Source organism: Tupaia chinensis, unplaced genomic scaffold (genome assembly GCF_000334495.1).
Source record: "Tupaia chinensis unplaced genomic scaffold, TupChi_1.0 Scaffold138517_1, whole genome shotgun sequence".
Lineage (NCBI taxonomy): Eukaryota > Metazoa > Chordata > Mammalia > Scandentia > Tupaiidae > Tupaia > Tupaia belangeri.
The window spans coordinates 2327126-2342949 of NW_006198412.1; the positions used below are offsets into that span (position 1 = coordinate 2327126).

Genomic DNA, 15824 nt, shown 5'->3' on the forward strand with positions numbered 1-15824 from the left:
GCGGGGCCGGGGAGCGCAGGGCCTGCAGGGCCCGCCTCCCGCCGCCGCCTTGGAGCGGGTCCCCGGGGGACGCGCTGAGCCCGGGAGGGCCCACGCAAGTCCCCCATTTATGTTTTCTTGAACTTTTTTTTTTTTTTTTTTTTTTTGCCATAGAGTGTGTGTACTTGCCAGAGAGACAGAAACAGAGGCTTTGAGAGAGAAATCACCCCCAAGGGGCTATGGCATCTTCTCCTGCATTTGTGCTCACATGCCTGGTGTGATTTTCAAGCTATTGGGTCTAGGACTCAGACTGTAGTCTGCCATCCATTTATGTTTTCTTGAACTTTTTTTTTTTTTTTTTTTTTTTGCCATAGAGTGTGTGTACTTGCCAGAGAGACAGAAACAGAGGCTTTGAGAGAGAAATCACCCCCAAGGGGCTATGGCATCTTCTCCTGCATTTGTGCTCACATGCCTGGTGTGATTTTCAAGCTATTGGGTCTAGGACTCAGACTGTAGTCTGCCATATGGGAGTCCAGCACTTTAACCACTATGCCATCAGCTGGCCTGTGTTTTCTCTCTTTATTTCTCCTTAGTTCTGGTAGAAAGATTTCTATTAATTTTATTGATCTTTTAAATACTTTCTGTTATGTTTTCAGTTCTTTTATTTCTGCTTGTTTTTTTATTATTCCTTCCATTTTGCATGATTTGGGTTAATTTTGCTCTTGCTTTTCTAGTTTCTTAAGGTAGAAACATATGATTGTTTTGAGATTACATTTGAGAGCCTTTTTTCAAATGTAAGTATTTGGTAGTATACATTTTCTGCTAAGTGCTGTTTTAGCTGTATCCACAGATTTTGATAGTTGTATTTTCATTTTTTAATTTGACAAAAAGCATGTGTGCTCACCTGGGAGAGACAGAGAGAGAAAGGGAAAAAGACAAAGCACCCCCTGTAGAGCATGGTGACATTACATTCAATTCTCCATTTCTTTTGGAATTGTGGGCATGCAGCACACACGTTTGGTGTGGTTTTCAAGCCACTGGATATGTAACTCAAACTGTGAAGTCGACCATGTGGGATCCAACTGCTTTAACCACCAGGTCACAGGCTGGCCATGTAGTTTCCTTTTTATTCAATGCAATATGTTCTAAAATTTTCCATGACTAAATTGTTTAATTTCCATGTTTAAAGCTTTTAAAAATTCTCCTGTTGTTGATATCTTGTCTTTGTATTATTCTGGTCAGAGAATATGCTAAATTCAATTCTCTTAAATTGTTTTAGTCTGTTTTCTGACCCAGAAAATGGTGCATTTTCCATTTGGGCTTGGAAAGAATGATGAGGGGGGAACTTCAAAAAGTTCTTAGAGGATCAGCACATAGCCTGGTGGTTAAGGGATCCAGACCCCATATACTAACCATAATTCAAGCCCTGACCCTGGTGGACTGAAAAATTTGCTAGGCACATGAGCATGTGTGCCCAAATTCTGACAGAATGGAAAAGTGGAGAGAGGATTATGCCACAACCATGTCCCATTGGGGGTGTTTTCTCCATTTCTCTCTGAGTCTCTTTCTAGCAAATGCCCTCTCACAATTAAAAGAAAAAGTTGGAGTTAAGGTGCAAGTTTATTTTGGTGCAAAATAACTTTGAAATCCATTTTTATTATACACATTTTTCATGTACTTTTTTGATGACCCTTTATATGTGTGTATTATGCTGTTATATTACTTGGGAAGTTTTACCAATTGGTTAATGGGACTGTCTAGGCTTTCTGTATCCTAGCCAATTTTTTTTGTCTAGTAATCATTTACCAAGAGAGGATATTTAAATTCCAAACTGTCATTTTTGGTTTATTTATTACTTCTTTGAGGTTTTTTGCTTCATGTAGTTCGATGTGGTCTTGTTAGGCCTTTATTGATTTGGAATTATTATATCTTCTTGGTAGCATCACGAAAGCCCTGATACCAAAACCAGACACAGATATTTCAAGAAAAGGAAACTATAGACTAATATCTCTCACGAAGAAAGACAAAAATCTTTAATCAAATCTTAGTAAGTTTGGGACCAGCAGTTAGAGTATTGGCTATGTTGCTGGACTCCCATGTAGTTGACAGCTGTTCGAGTCCCGGACCCCGTGGCTTAAACTCACACTGGGCGCGTGTGTGTGCATGTCCAAGATCCCGAGAGGAGAATGGAGAAGGGATTGTGGCATGGCCATTCCCGGGGGGGGGGGATGATTTTCGCTTTCTGACTTTCTTGTCTTTCTGGTGTGCACACGCGCCCTATAGCAAAAACCTCTCAAAAAAAAAATCTTAGTAAGTTTAATGCAGCAATGTATAAAAAGGAATATTATATCATGACTAAGTGGGATTTATCATAGGAATGGATTATCGGTTTAACACTTTAAAATAGGCTAACATAATTCAACATATTCAGAGACTTGAAAGGAGAAATCATGATTATCTCAGTGGATAAAGGAAAGGCATTCAACAATATTCAACACGCATGGATAATAAAGAACTCTTAGACTAGAAGAGAATTTCTTCAACCTTAAAAAAGGAGTTTTAAAAAGTAACAGAACTTGAAAACAAATAAAACATACAAAAAATACCCCATGTACTTTTTCTTGAAAGACTTAAGGGGATAGTTTCCCTTAAGATTGTGAGTTTAGCAAAGATATCTGTTTTATGACTTCTATGTAACATTGTACTGGAGATCCTATCCAATATACTGAGGCAAAATAAAGATTGGAAGTAAAGAAGTAAAACTGTGTTTACTTGTGGTCAACGTGATTTTCCATGAGAATCCTAAGGAATTTACCAAACAAAAAAAAGTCCTAGACCGAATAAACAAATTTAATAAGGTTCATAAGCTACAAATTCAATATATAAAGTAAATATTATTTCTATATAATAGTAATAAATAGTTAGAAGTACAGTGTAAAAAAATTAGTGTCAGGTCTAACTTCAGTGATTCAGGAGGTAATGTACTGCTCAGAAGTCCTGGAAGCCACATGACTAGGGCTCAGGAGGTAATGCAATGCTCAGAAGTCCTGGAAGCCACATGACTAGGCATGGGTTGGTATTCTTAGTCAGCCTGAATCATGCCAGGGGAACTTGCCCAAGATCGACTGACTGACGAGAGATCAGGGAAAACTTAACAGTTTCCTTTGTGTTTCTTGGTTTCTTTGTTTAAATTTTCTGTTTCTTCTTTCATAAGGTGAAATAATACATATTTTTTCTAGGAAATTCCAATCTTATTTTCAAATTTGTGACAATATGAATAAAACATTTAATTTCTTTATGTCTGTTTTCTGTTTGTTTTTTTTTGGAGAGGTTTTTGCTATAGGGCGCGTGCGCTCACCAGACAGACAGAGAGAGACAGAGAGACAGAAAGTGAGAAATCACCCCCCAGGGGGTAGGGCCACGCTGCAATCCCTTCTCCTCCATTCACCTCTCAGGATCTTGGGCACACATGCACATGTGCCCGGTGTGAGTTTTAAGCCACCAGGTCCGGGACACGAACCGCGGTTGACTACATGGGAGTCCAGCGACATAGCCATTACGCTAACTGCTGGTCCCTGTTTTCTGTTTTTCTTATTTTGAGTTAAAAATTTTTTTTGTCTTTAAAAAATTAGGTTAGGGATAAATTTTTGAATAGGTCTTATAAAACCATCTTGAATTTATTTTGATAATTTTTTTAGTTTCTTACTGATTTCTACCTTTAGCTATTCTAATTTTATTTTGTTACTCAGATTTATTGTTCTTTTGGTTACTTCCTTAGTAGGATGTTGAATTTAGTTATTTTCATTGGTTCTTATGAGATAGTATACATTTTTAACTCTTTTTTTTTTGGAAAGGTTTTTGCTATAGGGCACTTGTGCTCACCAGAAAGACAGAGAGAGACAGAGACAAAAAGTGAGAAATCTCCCCTCCCAGGGTGGGGGTGGTGGCCACGCTGCAATCCCTTCTCCTCCATTCTCCTCTCAGGATCTTGGGCATGCATGCACATGCACCCGGTGTGAGTTTAAGCCACCGGGTTCGGGAGTTAAACCGTAGTTGACTACATGGGAGTCCAGTGACATAGCCATTACACCAACTGCTGGTCCCTGTTTTTAAAGTTATGAATTTTTCTCTGAGAATTGTTTTAGTTAGTTCCCACATTCTCATAGTATATTTTTATTAATTTTCTTTAATGAGATAAAGCGATAAATATACTTTTGACAGGGTCTTGGCTGGTTGCAGTCCTCTTACCCAAACCTCCCATTTAGTTAGGACTACAAGCACACACTACAATGCCTCGCCTGTTTAGATTGATCCAGAAAGTGAACCTGAACTTCCCATGCCTCACTCTACCACTTACACCACTGTGACCAGGTCTATTAACATTTCATATATTCTGCATCATCATGTTTTGCTTCTTTTTTGACTGAAGGATAGTTTTAGGCCTTCTTTTTCTCCAATTGAAATCTTGAGTTGTCTAGGTAAAAAATCATAGTGATAGCCAGTAATTTCAATTTTGACCTTCTTGTCCTTGAACTTTTTAACTCAGGGCCCAAATTTCTCCTGTGGATCTAAGCAGAACTGATTTAGAATAGGTGAGTGAAGACTTTTCCCTTCCAAAGTAGTCAGTATCTTAAAAGAATATATATTTATGGGATTAAATAAGTAACTAGAAAACTGAAGAGCTTAATAACTACCTACAAAAAATTGAAATAAGAATAAAGAACATTACTCAAGATTTTTAAATAAATTTGGTAATTATTTTGGATAGCATATTGAAATAAAAAATAGATACATTCAAGTGGTTATGGAAGAGGTAGGATTAGGTAGGTGGTTAAGTGGCCTGATAAAGTTTTTATCTGAATAAAAAGTTGAAAGATAGGAACAGCGAAAGGAAAGAATTTCTTTAATAATCTGTAACTAAAATTTCAGATTAGATCAATGTGCAGAAATTAAGTACAATAGAAAGAAAACCAAGGAGAGGGTGCCAGCAGTGGCTTGGTGGTTAAGGGCGCTGCGCTGGGCTCCCACATGGCTGACTGTGGTTCGAGTCCTGGACCTAGCAGGCTTGCCTTCTCACTTTCTCTCTCTTGCTCTCACTCTGTCCCTCTTTGGTCAGATTAAAATAAATAAAGTTAAAATAATTCTGGGAAAAAAAAAAAAAGTCCCCAAGGAGGGGACTGGCAGATGGCGTAATGGCTTTGTCGCTGGACTCCCACATAGTCAACTGTGGTTTGAGTTCCAAACCTGGTGTCTTAAAACTCATGCCAGGCACACATAAGTGCATGCCCAAAATCCCAAGAGGAGAATGGAGGATTGCGATATGTCCATCTCCCCGAGGGATGATTTCTTGCTTTCTGTCTCTTTGTCTCTCTCTGTCTCTCTAGTGAGTGCATGTGCCCTATGCAAAATTCTCTCTTATAAAAGAAAGGAAAGAAGACCAAGCAATTTATGAAAGTGGCAAGTTGGAGTATTTGTCTTATTTGTGTGAAAATGTATGTATTGATATGTTGAAGTACTTGTTAGGAGCACGTGAACAAGAAAATAGCATGTACATTAATAACAACCAGCGTGAGAACAAATTTGTGTAGCTTTTAGCCATCACAAGAAAATCTACCTAAGAGAGGAATGGGAGAAGAAAATAAATAATAGTAGGTGGAAAATATGAGCTACATAATGCAGAATGCTAACTCCTAAAATATCACCAAGAAAACCTGTTGATAGGACAAAGCTGTTAATGATTATTGTGGTAAGGAGACCACTACCTCACCAGAGCCTTGGGAGCCTTTCTAAGTGGGAAGGACAAAGTCAAGGTATGTACTGAAACTTTAAGTCTAGTTTAAGATGTATCTTTCAGTTTGGAGTACTAGTTTATGATTTGGTGAAGATCATGATACAGCAGTTTAGAACTGGTAAGGGGAGAATTTGCGGGCAAGGAGTTTAGAGTCTTGGGATACAAATCATCATTTGATATTTCCTGTTGAAAAGTTGATTAATCTTTCAGAAAGTTTCTTTAATGAACAGTAACATTTTTTGGAAACTTTTGTCTTTTTGGGCAAGAGTCTCCTTGAATAGTGAACTCATGTTGAAGACAATGTAATAGTAAAGCCGTGTTAATGTAGACGGTAAGCTGTGGGGATGATTTCCATTCTCAGAGGACAGAAATAATGATCACATTCATAGGACTGAGGAGAACTCATCTTTTCCCTGTCATTTTTTCTTTTACTACACTACAGATTTGTCTTGATTCTATTTTATTTAGGATTTTTACAGTTAATTTTTTTTTTTTTGAGAGGTTTTTTCCTATAGGGTGCGTGCGCTCGCCAGACAGACAGAGACAGAAAGACAGAAAGCGAGAAATCACCCCCCAGGGGATATGGCCATGCTGCAGTCCCTTCTCTTCCATTCTCCTCTTGGGATCTTGGGCACGCACGCACACGCACCCGGTGTAAGTTTTAAGCCACTGGGTCCGAGATGTGAACCGCGGTCGACTACGTGGGAGTCGAGCAACATAGCCATTATGCTAACTGCTGGTCCCTACAGTTAAATTTATTAAGATTAGCCTATTTGTTGTTTTTGCAGTATCTACTTTTGGTATCAGTTAGGGTAGATTCAAATGAATTCTACCTTCTCTTCCACCCTTCTTTTCCTTCTTTTGTTCCTTCCTCCTTCTTTTCATATCTTTCTGGAACATTTATTTAAAGAATAGGATTCTCTCTTTTAAAGATGAGTAGATCTTACTTTGATTTTTCTTTACTTACATTTTGTTTCATGGTTTCCTTATTCAGTATGACCCCCCTTTTTTTTTTATCGTTAAGTTGTTTTTTTTTTTTTAAGAATTGAAAGGGAGAGAGGGAGGGAGAGGGAGTAGGGGGAAGAGAGAGAGAGAAAGAAAGAAAGAGAATTTTTTCTGAGCCATTCTTCTGATGGCTAAAAGTGAGAAAGCAAGCCAGCTTCCAGGTTCAGGACTTGAACCGTAGTTGGCCATGTGGGAGTCCAGCTGGCCCCTTAGTATTAAATATTATTCTGTTTCTTTTCCACTGTGTTTTTCTAGCTTTGTATATTCATTATTATTATTTTTTTAATTGCCAGAGGGCATGTGCACTCACCAGAGAGAGGAGGAAGAGGGAAAAAGCATCCCTTAATGGGGTATAGTTACACCATAGTCCCTCCTGCTTCATTTTTCCATCCTGTCAGGATTTATGGCATGCACACACATGTGCTTCGTGTGTTTTTCAAGCTATTAGTCTGGAATTTGTACAAAGATCGGCCATGTAGGATCTACCTCCCTTACCACTAGGCCACAGGACTGGCCCTATTACTATTTTTAATTTTTTTTTTTTTCTTTTCTGTGAATATGGGCCAGAAGGGCATGGTTGTCTTATAACTTGTCTTTTTTTTTTTTTTTTTTTTTGGTACAAACTGTTTTAATGTAGAAAACAGACCTCATGAACATACATAAATATAATTCAGGGCATAAATAAAAGTAGGAAAATATAAGATGTACATATCAAAATAAATTACTCATAAATATCGAGTTGGAACTGAGTACGGGAACGAACCTTCCCTGGATGCTTTTGCTGTTGGCAAGACTTGGGGCTTTCACATCTTTCCCGGAACTCGAGCTGTGGTCGACTACAGGGTATCCAGCAACATAGCCTGCTGGGGTCCAGCCTCGGCGGGGGTGGGTTGACTCGTTGGAGGCGGCGCAGGTGAACAGAAAACAAAGGTCTCGGTGCTTTTTTATGTACGTCCTGAGTCAGACACCCCTCAGAGATTGCTCTCTGAAGAGTGACGCCTGCTAGGAATTATCATGCGTTTTTATTAAAAGTGTGATACATGCAAGTAAACAGGAGAGGGGCTACATGTTTCAATTATCAGCTCATAAAGTTTTAACAATAGGGAACATAGATTCTATTCAGGGTTAGATTAAGGGTGAGTCTAGCGCAGTTCAACAATTGTTCGTTAAATGTAGGTAGGTCTTCATGGAATATAGTTTTGAGAAAGTGGCTCCAGCAAGCAGAGATGATTATTAGCTGATGCAGCGCAGCAACCATCTTGTAATTACCGGGAATGGTGCTGAGAAATAAAAATCTCAAGTATAGATATTAGTTCTTATGGATCTTAATAAAAAATGGAACTTATATAATTGTATAGGGAATCTAAAACTTAATTCAAGGAACCCTAATATACCTTAAAGGGGTAAAACTTACTGTTTACTAAGTAAGGGCGGAGACAGCCTTTTCAACTGGCGGTAAAGTGACTAACAAGTTAATGAAAAACTTTAAGGTGAGTTTGTGGCATTCTATTGTGCCTGTGGTGCCACTGTTAGGTATTTTGTTAGAACATTAGCCATAGTAGGGCGGGAGTGCCCTGGGCCCATTTCGGCCTAAAAGATTATTCTTAAGCTTATGTTAAATGTATCTTAAAGGGCCTTCCAAAGGTCAAAAAATTTTTTTGCCTAGATGTAACTTCATTACACTCTCTATTATGACCGCTGGAGTAAAGCATTGTAATTAACAGTAGGTGGTCAGAGCAAAGGGGAGTGGTCGGGAGACTTCTTGAAAAATTTTATCATATACTCAGGATGTATATTTTTTTGCCTAGATGTAACTTCATTACACTCTCTATTATGACCGCTGGAGTAAAGCATTGTAATTAACAGTAGGTGGTCAGAGCAAAGGGGAGTGGTCGGGAGACTTCTTGAAAAATTTTATCATATACTCAGGATGTATAAGAAAGCAATGTAATTCTTTTATAGTAGTATATTGGGGAATCAGAGGTGGGTCACTTCCCGGCAAGGCTACCACAGTTTCTAGAGCAAATAGCAAGCAGCCTTGCCGACATGCTAATTCGACTTAAGTCTTATTCCTTGGTCGGGGATGGGGAGGTGGGTACACAGCAGCGGCCTTGCCAACATGCTGACCCGACTTAAGTGATACTTAAAAGGTCAAAAACTCAAAATAGATCCTGGGGCCCTACCAGGTCGGACTCCTCCATAGCCATTACGCTAACTGCTGGTTCCTAATTTGGCTTATTTCGAACAACTGTGTTCTTTTCTTGAATTGAGCCTCATCCTCCCTCCTCCCATATCCCCTCCACACACTCATCTCAGTTGTATAGATAATTATCTCATATTCTAACCAGGCAGAAAACTAAGGAGAATTATTTATACTTTTAGTTTTCTTTTATCTTCCTGTAAGTTATCAATGTGCCACCTTTAGTAAAATATATTAACTCTGTATATTATCAAAATGAACAATTTTGAGTATTCTCTTTGGTCTTTATACTCTTACTTTAATTAAAAAAATTAGTTTCTTTCTTTCTCTCTTTCTCTCTTTCTCTCTTTCTTTCTTTCTTTCTTTCTTTCTTTCTTTCTTTCTTTCTTTCTTTCTTTCTTTCGAGAAAGTAATGGAGGAACATAGTACCCTCCCAAAGGATTTTTCATGCCATGATCCACTCCCAGCCTCAGCCAGTTAGGATCATGGGCATGTGCATGTGCTCTGCATGCACAGGACAAAATCAGGACCTTTCCATATAGCCTTAGAATTGTGGAGTTTTGTGTTACCACTGTGCCATTACAACTGGCTTAATTTACTTTTTATATATAAAAAAATGAAATAGATCTAAATGAAGGGGATCTTTTTAATGATAGTTTTTTTTTTTTTTTCCTCCCAAATACAGGAAGTTCACAAATGGGTGCTACCATAGTAGATGCTTTGGATACCCTTTATATAATGGGACTTCATGCTGAATTCATAGATGGGCAAAGATGGATTGAAGACAACCTTGATTTTAGTGTGGTGAGTATACACAGTTGATAAATATCTTAAATTGGCTATGTGAATCAGAAAGTAGGCCCTTAACAGACACCAAGTGGTGGCTATTGCTATTTCAGTTGCTATGGTTTGAAGGTTTGTCTCTAGAGTCAGCTGGTGACACGATGGTTAAGGAGGCTCGATCCTGTATAGACAACTGCAGTTCAAGTGCTGGACCTAATGGCTTGAAAAAAGACTGGGCACGTATGCATGTTTGCCTCAAAATCCTTAGAGTATGGAGGAGAAGGGATTGTGTCATGGCTATCTTTCCTGAGGTGTGACTTCTCACTTTACCCCTCTTTCTCTCTCTGGAAAGGGCACATGCCGTATAGCAAATTTAAAAAGAAAGAAAGAAAGAAAAATAAAAACTACTAGAAATGAAGGCTTGTATCCTCCTAAAATTTATATGTTAAAACCAAATCATTAATGTGATGGTATTAGTGGGTGGAGCCTTTGGAAGGTAACAGTCATGAAGGGAGAGAACTTTTGAATGGTAATAATACCCTTATAAAATAGACCATAGAGGGGGACCAAAGGTGGTGTAATGGTTACGTCACTGGACTCCCACATGATCAACTGTGGCTTGAAACCCAGACCTGTCAGCTTAAAATGCCAGGTGCTTGTGTGCCCTCATGCTTGCCCAAAATCCCAAGAGAAGACTGGAGTAGGAGGGATTGTGGTATTCTGTCTCTCTCTCTTTCTGGCGAGCACATGCGCCCTGTAGCAAAAATCTCTAAAAAGAAAAATAAATAAATAAAATAGACCATAGAGAGCTGCCTTGCTCCTTCTCACCATAGGAGGATAAGCTCATGGCACCTTTTGCAAACCATAAAGTAGGCCCTTAACAGACAACAAATCTGTGGCATGTTGGACTTCCTAGCTTCCAGAACTGTGAGAAAGAAATTTCTGTTGTTTATAAGCTACCCAGTTTATGGTGTTTTGTTATAACAGCCTGAATGGCTCAAGATACTCATCATAATGGTTTGGAATGATATGCTAGCAGCTTAAAGAAGGCCTAATACTAAGGCCTCTTTCTCTTCTTAAGATTAGCAATTGTTATTTAATTTTTGCATAAAATACACACCCTTTCTCACCATCTTCCTTTTACTTTTACTTGCCCTTCTCATTTGAGGTAATGTGTTAAATGTATTAATAGGGACAAAAAGCAATGAACTAGAAATATAAGGAAACCATAAACTATTTTATAAATAATGTGTGTTTTGCCACTTTTTAAAAAGGTGTAAATGATTTGGCACAGCTTTGATGGGCCTTCATAATGAGGCCAGTGCCCATCCTTCTAGTGCTTAAGTTCGAAGCCCAGCAGAGCTGTATTTTAGTTGTGTGACTGGGACAGCTTCTTATTTTTTCTAAACCTTTTATATAATTGCTATTCTGTTGTAATATTATGAATATTATTTGAGATAAACTGGTATATATTAAGTGCTCAGTAAAAATCACAATTATTTAAATTATTACCAGTCTTCACCTAAAAGATGGGTGGACTGTTTTGTCATATTCATTATCATCTTCCATGTTTGTGCTTACTATTATTTTTGAATGTAGTATCCTTTACTTTCTTCATTATTTTGGACTACTTCATTTCTCCTTCTCTCTACTAGCTTGCCTTTTATACTGTGCATTTTCATTCATTTTGGAATTACTTTTGAAGTTTTAATATACAGTCATCCCTTGGTGTCTGTAGATAATTGCTTCTAGGACTCTCCCCAGCTCCCTAAAGATACCAAAATCCATAGATGCTCAAGTTCCTTATTTAAAATGGTATAGTATTTTCCATAGGGCGTGTGCGCTCACCAGACAGACAGAGACAGACAGAGAGACAGAAAGTGAGAAATCACCCCCCAGGGGGAATGGCAACGCCTCAATCCCTTCTCCATTCTTCTCTTGGGATCTTGGGCACACAAGCACACGCGCCTGGCGTGAGTTTTAAGCCACTGGGTCCAGGACGCGAACTGCGGTCGACTACATGGGAGTCCAGTGATATAGCCATTACGCTAACTTCTAGTCCCTTTTCTGCTTCTTTTAAGCCATTGAGAAGTGTACTTTTAGTCTAACCATTAGAAGATAATTCTTAGTTTCTTTTGTGTTGTTAACAGAAATACCTGTCTGGGTGATTTATAAAGAAATAGAGGTTTACTCAGTTTGCAATTTGGAAGTCTAGTAAGGCTACAACATGGCAGAGGGCAAGATCTTGAGTAGAACATCAGTCCATATGTACTGCTTGTTCTGTTCTCTGTCCATGTGGGCTCTACCTGCCTCATTTCCTCTCTTTATATGTACAAGAGAACTCAATCGTGAAGACTCCACCCTAATAATTTTATAACACCCAAAGGCCCCATCCTGGGCACGGTGAAGAGACTTAAGTTTTCACTTAATGCTTTTACAGTACAACCAGTTTCCCACATGTGAACCTTTGAGAGATACCTAGCCCCCACCACCTGCCCCTACTTCCCACAGTAAGACCAAATTCCAAAACATGAACCTTTGAGGGACAAACCATTATCCAAACCATAACAGTAGTCTATTTTTTTCCTTGTTTTTATATTTTCTTTTTCACTTTGTTTTATAATTCCATTTTCATGTATTTATATGTGAATTATTCTTTAAAGAACTTGTGTTTCATTACTCTGAGGATTAATGTTTTCATTAATTTTAGAAGACTCTTAGTCATTACTCCTTTTAATAATGCCTCTCCCTCATTTTTCCCTCCTTTCTCTCTAGCACTTCTTATATCTTTTTTCTTTCCAGTGAAAGAAGTTTTGAATTTTACAGTTAAAAAATACTGTATTACCATCTTATTACGTAGTAATCAGGTGATAACGTTAATTGGGGTAATAATGCAAGGCAAAGGGGTATTAGTGATGGGATTACTATTTTATATTGGATGGTTAGAAGAAATTTCTGATAAAGTAATGTTTATTCAGAGTCTTGCAGGAAGTTACAAAGTGATTCATTCAGCTACATAAAGGGAAAACATCCAGACAAGGACTAACAAATGTAAAGACTGACACCAGAGTTTCATTTGGCAGTTTTGTGAAGAGGAAGTAGGCCTGTATGGTAAAAGGAGTCTAAAGATTAGTAGGAAAGATGTCAGCAAGGTTGTAGAGGATCTGAGCATGTCCAGTCCTTTTACCTATTTTTCAGTGTAACAAAGAAGCCTTTTTAAGGGCTTAGACAGAATAGTGCCTTAAACTGACAGAAGACTTAAAAGACTCACCCTAACTATCGGTTGCTGAATAGTGAGTAGGGAGGAAAGTAAGGATGAAAAAAGGGAAACTGGTTAAGACATTATCATTACAGTTTTGGTGAGTGATAGAGGTCCCTCTCCACGAATGAAGAACCTACACTTTCCCATGATGTAGTGATTATCTACTATGTGCTGTGCAATATGCTTTATACTGGGAATTATTAAGTTATATTGAGCACTTTGCTTTTAAGATTGGGATGAGATGATACCTTTGTTACTGAAAATTTACATTATATCGTGAAAGTTGTATATTGGAGAAATATAGTTGTGTTCTATACACATATCGAATGGTATATTCTGTGGAAAGACTTCATAATAATACATTTTCCCTTTTAATTTTTATTAAAAATTATTAATTTAAAAATATTAGTAAATTGTATGGATTCTGTAGATTCTTTGTTCATGTTCTCTACCACTTGTATTTTTTTCTTTTTATTTTTTTCCTGCTATAGGGTGTGTGTACTTGCCAGAGACAGAGAACAAAAGTGAGAAATCACCCTCTAGAGGAGATGGCCATGCTGCAATCCCTTCTCCTCCCTTTTCTCAGGTTTCTGAGTATGTATGCACATGTGGCCATCATGATTCTCAGGTCGCCATTTCTGGGACTCCAACTGCATAGTTGGCCATTTGGGATCCAGCCACCTTAACCTCTATACCACCCACTGGCCCACCAGTTTTATTCCCCCCCACCCCATGTTAGAATGTGTAGAGAAAGAAGTATAAATTATATAATGAATGATTGGAACAAAAGAAAAGGGATCATCAGTAGAGAGTGCTATTCCAGAATTCAAGGTCCAGAACTCAGTAAGTGGAGGCTTTTCATGAGGAAGGGGTAGTATTCAACAATACTAAATGTCTTGATACTCTCACAGTACTATGTAAGGTACATGAAAAAAGCCCACTGGTGTTGGCAGTTACAAAGCTGTGGTGACAGTAAAAAAGGCATTTCAGTAACATTTATAAATGGGAGGTGAGATTACAGTTGCATGAGCAATGAGGATAACAAAAGGAAAAATATTTCTGCAGGGTGAGAGAAACAAATGAGGCTTTTTTTTTTTTTTTTTTAAGGTTTTTGTCATAGGGTGGTATATGTGAGAGAGACAGAGAGGAAAAAAGTGAGAAATCACTCTTAAGGAGGGATGGCCACATTGAAATACCTTCTCCATTCTCCTCTCAGGATTTTGTGTATGTCACATGTGCTTCTGGCATGATTTTCAAGCCCCCTGTGTCTGAGACTCGAATTGTCGTTGGCCATGTAGGAGTCCAGCACTTTAACCTACAAATGAAGTTTTATTTTCACTATTATGTATTTATGAATATATTCAATATGTTTTCACAGAATTCAGAGGTTTCTGTGTTTGAAGTCAATATTCGATTTATTGGAGGCCTACTTGCTGCATATTACCTTTCAGGAGAGGAGGTGAGCAAAGTTGAGCATGTTGGGTCCTTATATGTTATTTGTTTTGGGGGAGGGATTATGAAGGGAATTTTATACAGTGAAACATTCTTCTAGCATCATAGTATTTTTCTCATGTTGGGTCCTTATATGTTATTTGTTTTGGGGGAGGGATTATGAAGGGAATTTTATACAGTGAAACATTCTTCTAGCATCATAGTATTTTTCTCATTGAGTAATATTGAATTAATCTAAAGGTTTCCTGAAAGAACTGTATGCTTCATGTAGAACTGTTCCTTGAGAAAATGATTTTTCCATTTTGAGATCTCAGTAACACATAAATTCCTCAAAATCCTAAATTTCTAAAAATCCTCTTTTAGAAGAGTGATTTTTCTCCAGGGTTTTCTACTGTAGTTAATTGGATAGTCCAAGGAAAGGTTGGAAAGAAACTAACAAGACCAAAAGTAAGGAACAAATCAGGAAATATTAATAGAGATGGGCAACCCAGGAACAAAAATTAATTATTAAAAATTCCTATTAGAAATTAAATGCAATTTATTGCTACAAATAAATATTTTAGAAACACTGCTATTCTCAATTCTCTTTTCTGAGAGTCTTGGTTTGCTATGCCTGGACACACTTGAGATCTAGAATGATGAGGGAAATGAGTATGGGAAATTCCTTTTTACTGCTCAGGTAAGTTAAAGGATGGGATTGGAGAGGAGGAGAAAGAGAAACTAAAGGAAGAGGTTATAAATTATTATTATTATTTCTTTTTTTTGTGAAACTGCTTTACCTCTCTGTCTCTGAATAGGTGTGTCGGTCTACATAATTTTAGCAGCTCTTTATAATTTTAAGACAATTTATCTTTTGTCACATGTATAGTAAAGGTATATTTCTTTAGGATTGTTTTTAGTTCATTTATTCTTTTTGCAGTTATCTCTACAGTAGTCATTTTACAGATATATTTGTCATTGTTACGGCTTCTAGGTTTTAATCTTTGGGAAGCCATCCCCATGTCTGTGATATTACAAAACAAACATTTCCATTTGTCTTATTTACATGATTGTATATTTTAATATTTAAAATTTTTATCTATGTGTGGCCTGTATGTATAAAGAGTGGACTACACTTGTGCTGCTATATTTTTTAGAATAAATATGTTTGAAGATGCAGGTATTTAACATGTAATATGAGATAAATAACATTATCTTATTTAATGTATAATTTTACAATCAAATTGTATTATGTAACTTGGTTATATCACGAAACTATTTCTATAGTAAGAAGACTTCAGTTCACATTTAATAAAATCAGAAAAAAACTGATTTATACTCTTATGAGGTATTCTTTTTTTTTTTTTTTCCTT

The 15824-nt window shown here is 37.5% G+C and overlaps 1 protein-coding gene across 1 annotated transcript in view; it reads left to right on the forward strand.

Moving 5' to 3' along the window:
* MAN1A2 (mannosidase alpha class 1A member 2) overlaps positions 1-15824 on the forward strand; it is a 203289-nt gene that overhangs the window by 61998 nt on the left and 125467 nt on the right. The window contains exons 4-5 of the mRNA XM_006161400.3: positions 9661-9779; positions 14399-14479. Of these exons, the coding sequence (XP_006161462.1) occupies positions 9661-9779; positions 14399-14479 (200 nt within the window). The remainder of the gene's footprint in view (positions 1-9660; positions 9780-14398; positions 14480-15824) is intronic.